Source organism: Cebus imitator, unplaced genomic scaffold (assembly GCF_001604975.1).
Source record: "Cebus imitator isolate Cc_AM_T3 unplaced genomic scaffold, Cebus_imitator-1.0 Scaffold140, whole genome shotgun sequence".
Lineage (NCBI taxonomy): Eukaryota > Metazoa > Chordata > Mammalia > Primates > Cebidae > Cebus > Cebus imitator.
In genome coordinates this window covers 742,896-759,912 of record NW_016107455.1, presented here as the reverse complement: position 1 = coordinate 759,912, position 17,017 = coordinate 742,896, and the positions used below count along the sequence as shown (strand labels likewise).

At 56.3% G+C, this 17,017-nt stretch overlaps 1 protein-coding gene across 16 annotated transcripts in view; it reads left to right on the top strand.

The window, feature by feature from the left end:
• MYO18A (myosin XVIIIA) overlaps positions 1 to 17,017 on the top strand; it is a 104,309-nt gene that overhangs the window by 69,019 nt on the left and 18,273 nt on the right. For all 16 annotated transcript variants that reach the window (XM_017542158.2, XM_017542157.2, XM_037743316.1 and 13 more), the window contains 15 exons: positions 2,278 to 2,387; positions 5,537 to 5,602; positions 9,331 to 9,459; positions 10,126 to 10,269; positions 10,648 to 10,737; positions 10,859 to 10,978; positions 11,184 to 11,295; positions 11,744 to 11,871; positions 12,187 to 12,341; positions 14,054 to 14,177; positions 14,263 to 14,463; positions 15,027 to 15,137; positions 15,686 to 15,790; positions 16,112 to 16,258; positions 16,646 to 16,759. In XM_017542158.2, coding sequence (XP_017397647.1) covers positions 2,278 to 2,387; positions 5,537 to 5,602; positions 9,331 to 9,459; positions 10,126 to 10,269; positions 10,648 to 10,737; positions 10,859 to 10,978; positions 11,184 to 11,295; positions 11,744 to 11,871; positions 12,187 to 12,341; positions 14,054 to 14,177; positions 14,263 to 14,463; positions 15,027 to 15,137; positions 15,686 to 15,790; positions 16,112 to 16,258; positions 16,646 to 16,759 — 1,856 coding nt within the window. The remainder of the gene's footprint in view (positions 1 to 2,277; positions 2,388 to 5,536; positions 5,603 to 9,330; positions 9,460 to 10,125; positions 10,270 to 10,647; positions 10,738 to 10,858; positions 10,979 to 11,183; positions 11,296 to 11,743; positions 11,872 to 12,186; positions 12,342 to 14,053; positions 14,178 to 14,262; positions 14,464 to 15,026; positions 15,138 to 15,685; positions 15,791 to 16,111; positions 16,259 to 16,645; positions 16,760 to 17,017) is intronic.

Below are 17,017 nucleotides of genomic sequence, written 5' to 3'. Positions count from 1 at the left end.
AAACCCGGTGCCCTTTCGGAGCCATCTGCCCAGTGAGAAATGAGGTGCTAAATCTTTCTGAAGTACTTAAAATTCCCAAGAAAGGTCAGACAGACTCTTTTTATGGACCCATCTAGAGGAGGAGACAGAGAGGATGATAGTGGTTACTTAGCGTCCTTAGACCATTTACCGCACACTCACCATTCGAAGCTCTTCCCACATATTCACTCATTTAATCCTCACAACAACCTCATGAGGCAGATGCTGCTATCATTCCAGCTGAGCAGACTGAGGCTCAGAGAGGTTAACTAGCTTGCCTAAGGTCACTCAGCTCCTGAGTGGCTGAGCAGGATTTGACTAGGCAGGCTGGCTGTAGAGTCACGTCTCATGTCTCTCAAGTAGGGTATTTTTTGTTTGTTTTTATTTTTTGCCTGACAAGTTATGAGTTGCTGGTTTTCTGCTGTTTTTCTCCTTCACTAGAAAAGCAGGTAGGGTCCCACCCCCCCACAGCCAGGTCCCCTTCAGATATTCCCGTGGGCACCGTCACTTTTCCTTAGCAGCCCAAGCCAGGAAACAGGCTCCCTGCCCTGCTCTAAATAAATCATCGATCTGTCCCCATGTCTTGATATGGAGTTGGTGTTTATTATTTCAAAACCAGATTGTTACCGCTCTGAACCAAAATCAATGTGCTTTACTCAAACAAGCAGATCGATGAGGCCGGCAGCAGCAGGCCCCCCTTCCCTCACCCGGCCCCCAGCCACTGACGATAGCACTGATGATTAATTAAGATGCCAGGCGTCCAGACCTGCTATCCTGGCCCATCAATTTAATTGCAATTCAGATACAATCAATAGCTCACTTTATCTTGGCCCCTCAGCAGCCCCCACCTCCTGTTTCAATTATCAGGCACATGCATCAGCCTCACCTCCCAGCTGGAGGGTTTCCCAGAGCCAGCTAGCCCGGCACTGCTGTGGAGCGAGCCCCTGGCTAGCTGTCAGGAGCCCAGGTTTGGAAGCCAGTTCTGCCCCCAGCAGCAGCCTTTGTAACCTTGAGCAAGCCAGTCTTTCCGTTTCTGGGTCTGAAAGAGGTGTTGGATCTGGTTCAAGATCCCTTTCCAGTTTGAAATTATGTGATTCTGTGGGAGTGGTGTTCGTGGCCCTCCACCCTGGGCTCTGGTAAGATCAAGGTGACTTGGTCACCTCCTGCTAGCCACTGCCCTGACTTTGCTCCAAGCCAAAAGCCACCTCACACCGCCCCTGACCTGAAGCCCAGACACTCTTCAGGGAAAGAGAATCTACAAGTCTTTTTGGTCACCTGGCCTAGGACTCAAGGTCAGGGTGCAGGCAGGGAGGGCAGCCTTTCTGATGTCCTGCTTCGGTGGACAGAGGAAAGGAAAGGAGTATTTATTAAATGCCCAGCAAGCAAGTCACACTGTGCTTTTTACCTCGTTTCTCATTTACTCTCCATGACTAGCATGGAGTACTAGGACACCATTTAAAGGTGAAGAAACTGAGGCTCAGAGAGGTTGAGTGACTGGCCTAAGGTCACATGACCCTAAGAGGCAGGGCCAGGGCCTAGCCCATGCACGTTTCCTCTCAGTTACTCTGTGGTGCCTTTTATTTATTTATTTATTTATTTATTTATTTATTTATTTATTTTTGAAACAGAGCCTTGCTCTATTGCCCAGGATGGAGTCCAGTGGCACGATCTCGGCTCACTGCAACCTCTGTCTCCTGGGTTCAAGCAATTCTTCTGCCTTGGCCTCCCGAACAGCTGGGACTACAGGTGCACACCACCATGCCCGGCTAATTTTTGTTTTCTGTCTTGACCTCCCAAAGGGCTGGGATTACAGGCATGAGCCATCACACCTGGCCTATTGTTTTTTTTTTAAGACCATAAGACATCATTCTGTCTGGGTTATCACTGAGGCATAGATTTGGAGGGCTAGAGAGCATCTTGGGGATGCTTCCTCCCAGCTGGTCAGCTGCCCACAACCCACCATTTGTACACCTCCCTGTACTCATTTGTACACCACACCTCATTTGCTTCCCTCTGAAGGAGCCTGTTCCTTTTTCAAGGCTTCCTGTCCCCCTGTGGAGAAGGCCTGATTCCTCCTGGCCTCCTCTTCCTGCTTCCCTGCCTCCCCCTTCTCAGCTCTCCTTTCCAGGCCTGCCTTAATCACAGGCTTCCCACCCCCTGCAGTTTCTTCCCCTTCAGTGACTCTCCACTGGCTTCCTAGGCACCAGTGGCTGGGAGCAGGCAGCGTTGACAGGCCTGGCTCTGGGTCGCTCTCTCTAGGTTACCCTGACCACATGGTGTTTTCCGAGTTCCGCCGCCGCTTTGACGTCCTGGCCCCACACTTGACCAAGAAACACGGGCGTAACTACATCGTGGTGGATGAAAGGCGGGTAGGTCCAGGTCCCCAGATCCCTCTCCCTCTGCCCAGTCCCCTCAAGCGGCTGCCCTTTCCAGACTCATCTGCCCTCCCTTCCCTGGAGACCCCGTTTGGCCCTGCTCAGGGACTCCCGGTTTTGGAAGCACCCAGCTGTGGCCTGGGGCCTGGACCTTAGGAGCTGGAGAAGAGCCACCCCTCCTTGGAAGCCTGAACTGGGGGTGTCTGCTCGCTGGTGAGCTAGACAGTCATCCAGGAGCAAGCAGGGCCTGGGCCCACTGGTGACAGATGAGAATTAGTGATTTGGGAACCCCATGAACAGCACCTGGGCCCCCAGCCTGGGCCCCCGTCCCAGGGATTGGTTCCTGAGGCAGGAAGCCATCCAGGGCTGGGTGAGCATTCCTCCTGGAAGGAAGGTGGATATGGCGAGACCTCTGTGGTACCAGGGTGAACACAGGCTGCCAGGCCCTTTGCCAGCCCTGGTTGGTGAATGCTTGGCTGCAGAAGGGGTGTCCCTGCCAGTTTGGGCCATCACCCTGAACCCCAGAGGCAGCCCCTCAGATAGTCACAGGGCTCCAGAAACAGAGGAGCCCCTCTCTCACTGTGCTCAGGCCTCAGGTACCCAGCCCAACTCTGAAAGCGCCTCAGACCTTAGGATGGCTTCCCTAAAAGGAGGGGATGCTGCAGAATGGGACAGAAAGCCCACAGAGTGCCCAGGCTGTCTCTGTGTGTGCCCCCCACCCTGACTTAAAGACCTGCATTCATGGAGGGGGCCCGGAAGCCCCTCCTTCCATCCTCTGGCCTGCCGGTGGCCTGAGCAACCTTGTGTGGATGTAGATGCCCATCCCACGCCCCCTTCTCATGGGCCCTCAGCCTCCATTCCAGCCTCTCACCTGCGGCTACACCAGCACCTTATCAGCCCTGGAAATGCCTCACCTCCGAAATCTGAAATTCCAGCATGGTTTTCTCTGATCACAGCCTCCTGCCTTCTGGTCCCACTCCCCTCTTCCCCTCAGGACACCCGCTTTCTGTCTCCATCAGGACCTCTCATTTCTGGATTGCGCTCCATTTCTCTGTCAGTTCCCCCTTTTCCATGGTTCGCTCTCTAGTCACTCAGCCTCCATCACCCTCAGCCCTCCTGAGCCTCCCATAGCTCCTGGCCTGCCAAACTCCCACCCTGAAGTGCCAGCCTTTGGGTGTCTGCACTCCTGGCTCTGGGCTCCCAAGGGTGGTGAGAGAAAATTATACAACTTTGGGGACTTGACTTCCTACAGGTTCATGGTCTTCAGCCTTTGGTGGGCCCTCAGGGGGACCAGCAAGTCTTCTAGATGTCCCTTCCTTAGCTGGCCATGACTGCAGGCTTCCTATTTGCTGTTCCATTCTCCATCTTTCTCCTCAAATCCTCCCCACCCCACCTTCCCGGCTCACCTTCCAGCAGATGCCCAGCCTCCAGATCTCAGGACATCAGGCTCCAGCTGCTTCTTCCGCGTCCTGCAAACCTCCCTGGGCCTCCATCTTCCCGCACCCCTTCTGTCTTGGTGGGAGAGGGTCCTCCTCTCGTCCAGTCCCTTGCTGCTGTGCCTTGGAGTCCATTTCCTTGGGTCTCCCCAGAGACCCGTCCCATCAGTGTCAGCTCACTTCTATCTCTATTTCCTCTGGTGTCTCCTCTCCTGGCCCTTTTCCCTCCATGGAGAAGCTCCCCACAAACCTGCAGGCCTTCCTCTCTGGAGGGAGCCTCTGTCACCTGTGTCATCATCCCCCTGGACTGTGCTCTGCCTCCCGCCTACTCTGGGCTTCCCTCCTGCTGCCCCCACTGCCCATGGCTGCCTGGTCCCCCTCCCTGAGGCCCTGGCACATGCCTTCTCATCCCCCACACCTTCCATATTGCCAGAGCCAATGAGCACTTTTCTATCCCTTTGTTACTTGAATTCTTAGCAGCATGGGGCTCCATTCTTTCTGACACATTCTCTGCTGGGCCTCTGCTGCCACTCCTGGTTTCCCCCCTGACTCTGTTCTCACTCCCTCTGAGCTTCTCTTTTCCACTTGCCCCTGAAGTAAAGATGTCTCTTTCTCAGAACTCTCTCCTTTTCCATATGTATTTTCTATTCTGCACCCTCTTGCTGGGCAACCTCATTCACACTCATCATTTCAATTACCGCATATATATTGATGACTCCCAAATCAATACCTCTAGCCCAGGTCTCTCTCCTGAGCTCCAGACATGCATTTCTGTCTGGCTGCCTTCTAGACTTCTCTACCTCTATGCCTTATGGCATCTCAGACTCGGCTTGTTCAAACCAAACCCATTCTCCCTCCCCCGAAGCTGCCTCTTTCTCTTATATTCCCTACTTTAGGGAATGGCACCATTATCTGCTTAGTTATGTAAATCGGAAATCTCAGTATAGCTCTGGATTTCTCCTCACGTACCTTCCCCCTGTATCCGGCACGGCTCTGTCTCCTTAACACCTGCTGCATGCTCTCCTCCTCTCTTCCCCTTGGGCCAGGCTTTAGCCTCCCTTCCTGTGGATTACTGCTGAAGTGGGGTGGGTCTCCATCCATCTACCCATTTGCCAGTGAGATCTCTACCAGTGCAGACCTGGTCATGCCCATCCCGGAGAGGACCCTCCAGAGGCCCCCGAAGCGCACAGGGCTCCACGTGCTTCAGCTCCTGCCCCTCTCTAGTTGCACCTTAACTACCCACCCCCCCATCTCAGTTCCGATGAGTGACTTGGAGTTTCCTCAGTGTGTTTTGCTGTCTTGTGCTCCTAGGCCTTTGGGTACACTGATTCCTCTCCCTGAAATGTCCTCTCCTCTACTTTGTCCAGCTAATTCTCACTTGCATCGAAATTTCTCACACAAACAAGACCCGCCTGAGTTGCCTTGCACATGCCCTGGTCTGACGTAGGTGCCACCTTCTCTGGGTACTGCACGAGTTCACTGGTCTTGCTCCCCAGCAAGACGGTGCATTTCTCTTGTAGTCATCTCTGTGTCCCCAGAGTCCAACCCAGGGCCTGACACTGAGGAAGCCCACCCAAGTGCATGAAGAACTTCCCCTCCCTCCTTCTAGATTGTCTAGGAGGAGGGAGGGGAAGGGCTGAGAGCCTGGAGGAAGCCGTGCATGGCGAGGGGTGGCCCAGGCGGGCTGACAGAGGCCTTTTTCCACAGGCAGTGGAGGAGCTGTTAGAGTGCTTGGATCTGGAGAAGAGCAGCTGCTGCATGGGCCTGAGCCGGGTGAGTTGCCCTGCAGGAGGGCAGTAGCCTCACTGTCCAGCGCCCCGTCCGTCAGGTGGCTGACCCGCTCCTCCTGTTCTCCCTGCTCAGCCAGACATCACCAGTCTCCTGGTGTCCCTCTGAATCCTGCCACCAACTCCACCCCACCCTGCCACTCAGGGGCTGCCCCCTTTGGGGCCAGGGGCCAGGGAGCTAGAAGTTTCAGATGCAGCAACCTGGCTTTCCTTCCTTCTGGATGACTGGCTTATTCAGTCCCAGGAACGCCTCTGTGATGTCGGGAGAGAGCAGGTGGAAGGTGGCCCTGAACTTGCCTCAGGTCCTGGTGTGGGGAGTCAGGAGACCTGGACCCAGAGGATGTGGGCTGGAAGAGGCGGGAAGGCCATGGGTAGAGCCCCTGTGGAGAGTTGTCTGGGGCTGCTGGGTTCCAGAGAGTAAGCAGGGCACGGTAAGGCTATGCCGCCACCACCTGCCTACAGACCGAATTCCTCATCTGAATGGAACGCCAGGAGTAAAAGGCAGGCACACCCACCCATGGGTGCCAGTCTGCCACGTCACTCCTCACCAAAGGGTCAGCTGAGCATTCCTCCCATGGGTAGGGAGCCCTGCACACCCCTCTCTTTCGAGCCTGGGAACCTGGACAGGCGGCATCTGCACATGTGCCCCAGGGCCGGGGCGGAAGGGAGGCCAGTGGGGGTTCTGGACCCGCTGTCTGCTGGTAGAGAGGGAAGGAACTCTGAGTCGCAGGGCCCCATGGGGTGTGTGCAGGGGAAGGAGGTACTTGCAGAGGTTTGAGTCTCACTTGTCCTGTGTCCTTGGTCCTCCTCTTGGCTCTGCATGTTGAGTCGCTTTCCTGGCTCCTCCCACCCTCCCTGTCATTCACTCCCATCTGTATGTCTGCCTCTTCCCATCTTTGCTTCTGCTGTCCCTGGCTTTCCCTTTGGCCCCAGCAGTCCCTGCTGGTCTCTATTGCTTGGTTTCTCGTTCTGTGTTTTTCTGTTTCTCTGTACCTTTGTGTCCCATCCTCTTTCTGTGTCATTTTCTGGTTTATGTCACTGCTTTGTCTATCTCTGCGTCTGGCTCAGCTCTTTTCTCTCTGTCTGTTCCCCTCCCTTGCTGCTTTAAGCCATCTGCAGTTAGGGGTTTGCTTCAGCCGCAGGGTCTATCCCAGCATCTACTCACACTGGTCTTTCCCTCCAGGTTCCTGCCTCTCAAGCAGGCCGAGCCGCTGCTGGCTGCCACTGGGGATGGCACCTCCTCCAGGCTATGCCTGGGTTCCCAGGCCTATCTCTGACAGGAAAGGGCCTGTGCAGGCCGATTCTCTTCCCAGCTGCTACCTCAGACCTTCTGTCGTCCTGAGCCATGCCAGGTGCCCAGCTGAGGCAGGCAGGCCCCAGGGCCCAGTGTCACTCCAGGGCAGAGCTGGGCCAACATTGGGCGCCTGCTCACATCTAGTTTGGGAAAGAAAGCTCAGGTCATCTAGGCTCTGGTTAGCACTGACTCGTGAGCATGGATTCTACGTGTGTCACATTGCTTCAGAGAGGAGGGGGTCTTCATCTGAGTGATGGGACCCTGAGAGTTTCAATAAGGACTTTGGGGAATCAGAGCCTCCTGACATTATAAAATTTGTATGAATGTGTATTTTGGGGAAGAGATGGCCTAAGCTTTCACCCCGAACCCAAAAGGACCCTTAACCCCACAAATGTTCAAGAGAGATTTGAGGCTTGCTGCTTTGGCCTCTAGACCATTCTGTCTCTTCTCACTGTGTCTCTGGGCCATTCTCCAACCCCAACTCCAGCACCTCAGTTCTGCTCTGGGCAGGTGGCGATAGGTACTAACCAAGTGCATTTGCTGTCCCCCCGTGGAACCTGGATATTCCTTACCCCCAGTGGGATTCTGGGCTTGCACATTATATGAAATTAAGCAGCTGGGGGCCAGGCGTGGTGGCTCACGCCTACAGTCCTAGCACTTTGAGAGGCCAAGGTGGGCGGATTGCCTGAGCTCATGAGTTTGAGACCACCATGGGCAACATGGTAAAACCCCGTCTCCACTGAAATGCAAAAAATTAGCTGGGCATGGTGATGGGTGCCTGTAGTCCCCAGCTACTCAGGAGGCAGAGACATGAGAATCACTCAAACCCAGGAGGCAAAGGTTACAGTGAGCAGAGATTGCACCACTGCACTCCAGCCTGGCAACAGAGCGAGACTGTCTCCAAAAAAAAAAAGAAAGAAATTGAACGGCCAGGCATGACAGCTCACACCTGTAATCTCAGCACTTTGGGAGGCTGAGGCAGGAGGATCACATAATGCCCGAAGTTCAAAACCACCCTGAGCAACATAGGGAGACCCATCTTAACTGGGCATGGTGGTGCACACCTGTAGTCCCAGCTACTGGGGATGGCTTAAGCCTGGGAGGTGGAGGCTGCAGTAAGCCACGATCACACCACTTTACTCCAGCCTGGGTGACAGAGCAGGACTGTTCAAAAAAATTTTAAAGAAAAGAAAATAAATTGAAGCTCAGGTAGAAACTAAGACCCACGGGAGACCTCATGTTCGATGGTGGGATTTAGGGAATTGTCACAAAGGACTGAGCTGGCCTTTTCCAAGGCCAGCCTCAGGGGACCAAGTTTCTTTGGAGTTGCCAGAGGCAGAGCTTTTTCTCAGCAAAAAGTTTAAGCCTTCCCTTTGGATCTTTGCTGAAGGGGGCCTTGGGATAGTGTGCCTATTGGCTCTGAGTGCATTTATGTAACCTGTGTTTCCCATCATGTTCACATCTTCTCTTTTCCCTACAAAAAGAAATTTTCTGTGTTCTGTGCCAGATGGAGGTAGGCATATACATAGGTGTCTGTGCCCACTCTCATGGATACAGAGTCATTTTTTCACCTAACCCTTCCAGATTCACACACACTTCTCTTTGTGGTGTGTGGCAAATTTTACCAAGTCCTATCTCAGAGCAGCACAGAGTGTAAGGAAAGGCCCGGTGTGGGGGCGCCCAGCTGGTTCCGCACATGCCTGCCCTCCAGCCCCCAAACCTGTATGACAGGTCCTTCGGCTGGGCCAACCCCCGCCCGCCTCACTGGCTTCTTCATGAGAAGGTGAAACCTGGGTGTGTGTTGGGGGGTGGCACATGAAAGAGGAAACCGTCTGAAATGAGACTAGCAGGGAGCAGGAGAAGGCAGGAGCCTCCCGCCACCCCCCTTCCTGCTCTCCCCCTCTTCCTCCGCACTACTCAGTGCTGCTTCTCACACAGACATCTGCCAGCATCCACTTCACCTGATCCCAGCAGTCGGGAGTCAGAGGGGGCTGGAGCCCAGGTTGGGCCCTGCAGTGGGCTGGGGGCACAGGGGCACTGACAGGGTTGCTGGCAGTCCTGGGTAACGAAGCCCTCACAGATGTGGCAGGACGCTCCCTCCCTGTTTGACCAGTGACTGCTCCATATCCTTGCTTGCCCCAGGTATCTTCCCTTTACCTTCCCTCACCTTTTCTCTCTTTGAAGTTAAATTTCCCATCTTACTCCTTGCCTGCAAAAACCTCCCCAGTCCCTTCTCCCTCAACCTTCCCAGGGCCTCTTCCTGCTCCTCCCCTCCTCTCGGACAATTGGATTTTGAGGCTCTTCCCAAGCCAAGGGCTGCACTCCCTGACCTGCTTGTTTCTCCAGCTCCCCGCCTTCCCTCCCTTTCCTCTGCTGGGCCGGTCCCCTCTCCTGCCTTCACCTAGCCTGCTCTTCCACAGGTTTTCTTCCGGGTGGGCACCTTGGCACGGCTAGAGGAGCAGCGGGATGAACAAACCAGCAGGAACCTAACCCTGTTCCAAGCAGCCTGCAGGGGCTACCTGGCCCGCCAGCACTTCAAGAAGAGAAAGGTGCTGCTCTAGGGACATCCCCTCCCCCTCCCAGCCTAGATGGGCACAGCCAAGTTCCTGGGGTAGAGACTATAAGGGGGAGAAGAGGCAGGAATCTCCCAGGGCACCATGCCCTGGGCCAGGGTGGGAAACAGGCAGCTCCCTGGTGCCAGCAAGTATGCTGGTGTGCCCAGTGACAGGGCCTGGTTGGAGGGCTTTGTTGAGGGGTAGGGGGAAGCGGGGCCGAGGCAAAGGTGGGTTCTGGATCATAGGCTGCTCCACGAAGATTAAGGAGCTGTGTCAGCGACTCCTTTTCTTATTAGCAAGTCCATAAAACAGCCAGCACTGCCGCCTCTTGTGTTTCAGCAAGATTAGGTTTTATAGCACAGCTAGGCCAGGGTGCTGGAAATAATCAGGCAGCAAATAAAGCAGATGAAATGATTCCTAATGGCAGCGGAGTGGCTAGTGCCCAGCGCAGTGCTCTCAGGGTTGGGGTCTGCGCTGCCCACCCTCTGAGGGAAGGAGGGAGCCTGGGGCAAGGGGGGAGCATGGAAGGTATCTGACTGGGGGTCAGCGTACCAGAGGAGCAGCCCTGGGGGCCTGTGCTGGTGATGGGGAGGACTCTGGGCCAAGCTTGGCCAGGGTGACTGAGAGCTCCCCTGTGTGCTGCCCCCACCTCACCTGCAGATCCAGGACCTGGCCATTCGCTGTGTACAGAAGAACATCAGGAAGAACAAAGGGGTGAAGGATTGGCCCTGGTGGAAGCTCTTTACCACAGTGAGGCCCCTCATCGAAGTACAGCTGTCAGAGGAGCAGATCCGGAACAAAGACGTATGTGACAGCCTGGGAGGGCAAGTCTCTGGGAGGGAAGAGCCTTGCCAGTTTATCTTGGGCTTCTAAGTGCTTCTTCATTTAGTCCAGAGAGCTGGCATCCTTGAACTGTGCCCATCAAACAGAAGATGTCCCTCTGGGGCGCTGGCTGAGCCCCTGGGCAGCCTCTTATGATCAAATCTTGGACATCCCCAGCTTAGTGGGAAGGGTCTAGGGACAGGATCCCTGGGAGGCTGTGGCTCTGCTCTTGGGTACATGCCTCCCCCATGATGTCCTGGCCCAAGCATCATCAGCTTTGTTCACTATAGGGGTGCAGACCCAGGGCCCCGGCCCCTCGCAGTGCCTTTGGCTCATTCTGCCCTCTTCGGTTCACCCTAGGAGGAGATTCAGCAGCTGCGGAGCAAGCTCGAGAAAGTGGAGAAGGAGCGGAACGAGCTGCGGCTCAATAGTGACCGGCTGGAGACCCGGGTGAGTGACTCCCGGCACCACACAGACTGGCCATGGCCTCAGGGAGACCCAGCCCCGCTCTCTTGGGTGTTTTGGCTGAGTGAGGCAGGCACTTCAACTGGTGGTGACTCCCCAACCCCAGATCTCCGAGCTGACATCGGAGCTGACGGATGAGCGTAACACAGGAGAGTCTGCCTCCCAGCTGCTGGACACGGAGACGGCGGAGAGGCTCCGGGCTGAGAAGGAGATGAAGGAGCTGCAGGTGAGAGCAGGGCCCAGGTGAGGATGGCAGGCTGGTGACTGTCACACCCTAGTGCCCATCAGCTCCCCCCAAAGACACTTGACATCTTCACCCCTAGCCCAGCATCCCTGTCTGTCCTGGGTAAGCATGTGACCATGGTCTGTGTGGTTTGGGGAGTAGGTATGAGGGGGCGAAATGGCACACCCCATAATGCCGTCTTTTGCAGACCCAGTACGATGCACTGAAGAAGCAGATGGAGGTGATGGAAATGGAGGTGATGGAGGCCCGTCTCATCCGGGCAGCGGAGATCAACGGGGAAGTGGATGACGATGATGCAGGTGGGCCCGAGGCCCAAGGAGCTTAGCAGTGGCTTGTGATGCGAGGCCTGTTGCCTACCTCTGGATGGTCATGCCCCTTATCCAGGCCTGTCTCCCCTCTATAGGGCTGTTATGAGACTAAAGTGAAAGAAATAGATGAGGAGGCAGAGATGCCAGTAAATGGAGGGGATTGTTATGTAGAGCTGAAACAGCCACGGTCATGACAAAGACTGAAGGCCATGGTCCCAGCAGTCCCTGGCAAGGGGACAGCACATGCAGCCCCATCTCCCACTCTGGTCTTCTCCTGGCTAGTGGCTCTTTCTGCCTTGGAAGGAAGCCATCATTGCAGAGAGCGTTCTGAGCCTCGGCTGACTCTTCCTGCTGCCCCTCCCCGCCATCCTCCTTCCCCACTGCCCCTTATGTGGACTCTCAGCACCCTCATCCTCCCTTGTCTGCCTCAACCCCACAGGTGGTGAGTGGCGGCTGAAGTATGAGCGGGCTGTGCGGGAGGTGGACTTCACCAAGAAGAGGCTCCAGCAGGAGTTTGAGGACAAGCTGGAAGTGGAGCAGCAGAACAAGAGGCAGCTGGAGCGGCGGGTGAGGCCGGGGAGGAGCCGAGGCCTGTACGTGGGAGAGCCAGGAGGGGACTGGTGCCTTGTGTTGGTCCAGTGAATGCTGGGGCCAGGCAGGCTTGGCCTGGGATGGATCGGGGAGGCTGGCATGTTAGCTTCTCCATGCAGGAGCAATCAGGAGCAAGCTATCATCAGAGCTTCTTCAGTTCCCTGAGAGACCCAACTTCCTCCTGCACCCCTGGGTCTTCCCCTCACTCACCCACCTCCCTCCTCGCCTTCTCCGCCAATGCTTCTGGGCCTCTCCGTGGCCACTGACTGTGCACCCCATCTTGGTCCCTAGCTTGGGGACCTGCAGGCAGATAGTGAGGAGAGCCAGCGGGCTCTGCAGCAGCTCAAGAAGAAGTGCCAGCGGCTGACGGCTGAGCTGCAGGACACCAAGCTGCACCTGGAGGGCCAGCAGGTCCGCAACCACGAGTTGGAGAAGAAGCAGAGGAGGTGGGTGGGCCCCTGCCCTGGGCCCAGAGAACCTTCTGGAGCAACCAAAGCCAGGACAGCCTCCTTGCCCTCCAGAGAGGAAAAAAGGAAGGATCTGAATTTGTCCAGGGGTCTTGCCTGCCTCATCATTCATCTTGGAACATGAAGGGGCCCCCTCCTGACCTCCAGGGTACACTCAGGCTGTGTCCCCACTGAAGGCCTGCCCAGGCCTCAGCTCTTGGAGGTGCTCCCTGCACCATGTGCCTGTCACCCCGTGCCAGGAAGGGCATCAACCAGGACCCATGCAGGAACCGCTGCGTCCCTGCCCCTGGCCCCCAGCTCTGCCTCTCCCTCACTTGCCTTAGCTATACAAACACACTCTCCTGACTAATGTCATTAAACTACCGTGCCACTTCCATCTCATTATGGTAATGATACAAAGGAGGGGGGTGGCCCTCACAGGAGAAAATCCAATCTAAATTAATTTCCTGGGCTGGGAATGAGGATGGGACGCCTTTATTAGCAGCACTGAGGAACCCACACACCCTAGGAACAGCAGGGCACCCCAGGGAGTGGGAACAGTGCCCGTTTCTCCTCTGCAGGGGAAGGGTTTCTCAGCAGAGGCACCGGTTGCCTTTGTGAAGGGGCATCCCCACACCTAGGACCCTGGGAGTGAAGATGGCAGAACAGAGCCTTTCCAGTGACCCTGGGTTACCCCTGGCCTCCTGAACCCCCACCATCTCCCCAGCTGGGAAAATAGGAAGGTTTTCCATTCCTCCCACCCAATACCATGACCACCACTTTCCTCGTTCTCATCTCTGCCCCTACCCACCCCTTTACCCAAGGGCTGGCACCCTTAGCTCAATCCCCCTTCTGAGCCCCCGATGGTAATACCAGCTCAGCCTAGTTACTGTGCTGCCATGCTTTCCACTGGGCAACTTATTAGGTTTTGGCTGCCCGGGGTTTTTTTTTTTTTTTTTTTTTTTGATGTGGGGTTGGGGTAAGGGGAGCTGTTCAATTTCCACAGGAACCTAATTAGCTATTCAGGGAAGGTGTTAAGAGGAATTTCAGCAATTTGCTCCATATTTAGCAGGAAATGGAAGGCTGGGAAGTGGAGGAGTGAAGAAAGAGGCCCCCCTGTGTGCCCATCGAGGCATGTGGCCAGCTGGGCACAGTGGGAATGCCAGCTCTGAACCCAGTGTGGGGTTTCCTGGTGGTGTCCTGCCAGCACCGCTGGGGTGTGTGGTCCTGGCCAAAGGCTGGTGCCCAGAGGCAGGGGCAAGGAGCTGGTTGCCGCCCTTACAGTTGCCAAACTGAATTGTGGAAAGTGAGTTAGTAGAAGCAGGGTGCTCATCTCTACCTTCTTCCCACCCAGCCCTCGCATGGGTCCCTCATTCTTTGATGTGTTGAAATGGAGAATGTAGAGACTTAACTCTTGAGGGGGCCTGTTCCCCTGCCTGGAAGCAGTCTATGGGTCTCTCCTAGGCCTACTTGGTGAAGGGCTCACCTATTTGAGTGCTCCCCATCCCAAACCCGGTTGCTCAATAGTGCCTCAGTGGCCTGACCTGCCACCTCTAGATGTCACCCCTACCTCACCACTGGCCCCACGTTAGGGCTGCATGGGTTCCCCCACCCCTGCTTGGGTCCTGTCCATGGCACGACCTCCTGACAGTCTCTGTGCGGGGGACCCCGGCTCTTCCCCCATCTGATGGAGACACCACGCTCCCTCACAGGTTTGACAGTGAGCTCTCGCAGGCGCACGAGGAGGCCCAGCGGGAGAAGCTGCAGCGGGAGAAGCTGCAGCGGGAGAAGGACATGCTCCTCGCTGAGGCTTTCAGCCTGAAGCAGCAACTGGAGGTGGGTAGGGCCACCCACCATCTGTGCCCTGTCCCCCTCGCAATCTGGGGCCAGCCCTGCACCCGCCTCATCTCTTTTGCTCCAGGAAAAAGACATGGACATTGCAGGGTTCACCCAGAAGGTTGTCTCCCTAGAGGCGGAGCTCCAGGACATTTCTTCCCAAGAGTCCAAGGATGAGGCCTCTCTGGCCAAGGTCAAGAAACAGCTCCGGGACCTAGAGGCGAAGGTCAAGGATCAGGAAGAGGAGCTGGATGAGCAGGCAGGGACCATTCAGATGCTGGAGCAGGTACAGGAGGGCTTGGCCAAGGGAGGGGTGAGGTGCAGTGGGGCCGCCACCATCCCCACAGCCAGACCCAGGCACGGGCCAGAGGATCCCGCCCCTATTCATTCCAGTGTTCACTCGCTCACCTACTCACAAAATGTGGAGTGAGCACCTCATCTGTGCCAGCCACAGTGTGAAGACAATTAAGTGCTCGTGGAGCTTTCCACAAAAACAAATCTGATGGAGCTCTAGTAGGGAGGGGCTCAGGATGCATGGCAGCCGAGGGCCACAGGCCCACCCAGCCTGCCACCAAGCCACCAAGTTAGTTCAGGGAGCTAGAGCCTGCAGGCAGACGGAGAAGCTGCAGGGCTGTCCCCACTCCAGCTGCCTCTCTCTGGGCCTATGCTAGACCTCTAGTAAGGGAGTTCAGCTGCTCTAGAGAAGCTGTTGCCATGGGAGCAAGGTGCCGGCAAAGAGAACTGGTTGGCAGGACGTTCTCGACCCCTGAGCCTAGCGAGTCATGCACAGGTGGGGAGCGGGTGGGCGCTACTGAGGAGGGAACCCAGACCCTACTCCACTACCTCCAGGCCAAGTTGCGTCTGGAGATGGAGATGGAGCGGATGAGACAGACCCATTCTAAGGAGATGGAGAGTCGGGATGAGGAGGTGGAGGAGGCCCGGCAGTCATGTCAGAAGAAGGTAAGGTATCTGGGTACTTACCTGTCCAGCGTAACTGCCTGTTCCCATCACTGCTTTTTAGTCAGGGGCTTTTCTGTCTCCCTGCCTCAGCCACATTGTCTTCCTTTGTCATTCTGGGCCAGGAAGTGCCTCTCTGGATCCTGGCATTGGCAGGGAGGTATTGGCTCAGAGTCTGTAGAGAAACTTGAGACCCTGAGGAACTAATGCTCCCTGCTTTCTGTGCCAGGGGCAGCCCCCCATGGCCCTGCTGTGCTGCGCTGGTGCTGCCTGCAGTCAGCTAGCCTGGCCGGACAGGTCTCCACTGGGCAGCGATGTCTCCTACTCTGGCTCAGGTAGCCACCACATGTGGCCTGCCATCCCTCCTCGTCCCTCCCAGGCTGCTTTGAAACCCTAGAAACCTGGAATTTAGGTTCTGACTCCTCCATCAATATCATTGTGCTCAGGTCTGCCCCACTGTTTTCCTGGAGTGGGGGACCCAGAACAGAAGGGGCCTGCTTGGCACCAGGCACTAAAGGGACGGATGGGTCTCTGTCCCCACGGTACTCCAGTTAAAACAGATGGAAGTGCAGCTGGAGGAAGAGTATGAGGACAAGCAGAAGGTGCTGCGAGAGAAGCGGGAGCTGGAGGGCAAGCTCGCCACCCTCAGCGACCAGGTCAGGGGACGCTCCACCTGCCAAGCCTGGCCGGCTGCCTGCCCATGCAGCCTGATGGGTGGGGATCCTAGGAATGGGGAGCTGGGAACAGAGCTGCCAGTGGAATGGGGGTGCTCCAAAGAGCCCATCGTCATCCCTCATGGAATGGGGCATCACCATATGTTGGCACACCCAGGCCTTTCTCCTTGGTTAGCATGATCCTGGCTCTTCCAGGATCCTTATGGGGATGCTGATAATGAGGATGTGGTGAGGAGGGGGTTGGGGAAGACAGGAGGAGGCCGTGTGCTGGTGCCCAGAACCCCAACTGCTGGTGCCACCCAGGTGAACCGGCGGGACTTTGAGTCAGAGAAGCGGCTGCGGAAGGACCTGAAGCGCACCAAGGCCCTGCTCGCGGATGCCCAGCTCATGCTGGACCACCTGAAGAACAGTGCTCCCAGCAAGCGGGAGATCGCCCAGCTCAAGAACCAGGTATCTAGAGAGCACTGGCGCAGCAGAGCTTACCTTTTCCATTCTCTTTCTCTCTCTTGCTCCTCTCAGTGGCTCTTGAGTCCTTGGGAAGGAAAGTGACAGGAAAGAGGGGAGCCACATGTAGCAGCCAGACTCCCCAGGCTCTGTGTGTGTCTACTGTCTCACCACCCAGACCGGGGTGGTATGGATGGGGCCTGGTGCCCCACCAGCCCTGTGACAGGAGGAGATGTCCATGCATGCACCACCACACACCCATGGCCCTGGGGTCTGAAGTGAATGGAGGAGGAGGAGGAGGAGGGCATCTGGGCTCCCTTTTCTCTGCACAGCCCTCCTGTGCCCAGGGAATGGCTGACATCTCTCCCTGGGGTGGGGGTGGTCTGTCTCCAGCTGGAGGAGTCAGAGTTCACCTGTGCAGCAGCTGTGAAAGCACGGAAAGCAATGGAAGTGGAGATCGAAGACCTGCACCTGCAGATTGATGACATCGCCAAAGCCAAGACTGCGGTGAGGGACCAGGGTGCCTGGGGCAGGGCTCAGGGGGCTGAGGCAAAATAGAGCTGCGACTGTGGCTCCCTTCACCCCAGATAGGTCCCTCCACACCAGGACTTGCTGCAGGAAGAGCAGGCCTCCCCTCCTCTGCATCTCCCCACTCTGAGCAGAGGCCTCAGGGAGGAACCGGTGGAAGAGGGAGCCAGCAAAGGCCCATCTCCCTGTTTAACCACCTGCCTGCAGGAGCTTGGCCGCAGGCCCCAACACCATAAA